Source organism: Octopus bimaculoides, chromosome 6 (assembly GCF_001194135.2).
Source record: "Octopus bimaculoides isolate UCB-OBI-ISO-001 chromosome 6, ASM119413v2, whole genome shotgun sequence".
NCBI classification, from domain to species: Eukaryota; Metazoa; Mollusca; class Cephalopoda; order Octopoda; family Octopodidae; genus Octopus; species Octopus bimaculoides.
In genome coordinates, this window is record NC_068986.1 from 50,999,110 (window position 1) to 51,000,308 (window position 1,199).

General features: G+C 36.9%; 1 protein-coding gene across 1 annotated transcript in view; it reads right to left on the minus strand.

Moving 5' to 3' along the window:
• The window catches only part of LOC106875227 (probable acyl-CoA dehydrogenase 6), a 34,934-nt gene that overhangs the window by 19,272 nt on the left and 14,463 nt on the right, over window positions 1-1,199 (minus strand). Inside the window, exon 4 of the mRNA XM_052968728.1 lies at window positions 94-200. Within this exon, the coding sequence (XP_052824688.1) occupies window positions 94-200 (107 nt within the window). The remainder of the gene's footprint in view (window positions 1-93; window positions 201-1,199) is intronic.

Consider the following 1,199-nt stretch of genomic DNA (forward strand, 5'->3'; position numbering starts at 1 on the left):
CTCTCTCTCTCTCTCTCTCTCTCTCTCTCTCTCTCTCTCTCTCTCTCTCTCTCTAAAATAAACAAACAAATAGTGACATAGTTTAGTACTTACTAGCAACATCTGATCCAGCTCCCACTTCGCTGACCCCAATACAAGACACATAGTCTCCAGCTATAGTTGGAACCAAGAACTCTTCCTTCAGTTTATCACTACCAAATCTGAAAACGCACAATTCACATTAAATTACATTTAATCTTGGAACCTCAAGTTTATAAAGTAAGATCAAAAAAAGAAATCAAATGCTTTTCAAAATACATCTATAGATAGCTATAAATGAAATGACCCAACTAAGAATTGAAACCCAGTTGCAAACTCAATTTGCTGCATACATACTGTCACAGTTTGGTACTTTCTACTTCATGATGATACAGTATGCTATATCAGATTTTACATCACCTTTTATAATGAGTATTTCAGTTGTCCAGTCAATGAAACTATTAATCAGTTATTGTATTATAGTGTATATGACCAAATATCTAAAGTGTTATATGAACTGTTGGAATTGTGTTCGGCTGAAGTCCTGTGTCAAAGTGGTTCGTCTGAGTTCATTGTTTCATTGTTGTTGTTCTGAATGACTGTAGTAGTACAAGGTCATTGATATATATGGCGGACATGATTCTTGTTTATTCATAACGAACATTGGGTCAGTGCGTTCTTTGTATGTAATTGAATAATAAATGTAATAATTAAATCGTACAACTCGTTGTGTTATCTCTGCGAGTCTTCTGAGGGAAATACAACAGAGTTTATTGGCGTCGCCGATAGGATACATGCTTACTTTACCGTAAAATTGTTTATCGTTATAACAATGGCTGAAAAACAAACAGTAGAACTTATTAAATTGTTTAGGGAACAAATGGAAAAGCAAATGCAACAACATCAGAGAGATATGGACACTCTGTTAAAACTGTTTGGTGCTCAACAAGTTGAAGGCGATCCTAGTGGCTATTTTTCAGCTGCTTCGACAACGGTGTCGATTCCACCATTTGCTGCATTTGATTCTACGTCAGAACTATGGCCTGATTACTGGTCAAGATTCCGTACGTTTGTGGCTGCTAATGCTGTACCTGAACAATGCATGGCACAAGTGTTCCTGACCAATCAGACCGCTACTGTTTACAAGCAACTTGCTAATCTGGCTACCCAACAAAATCCGC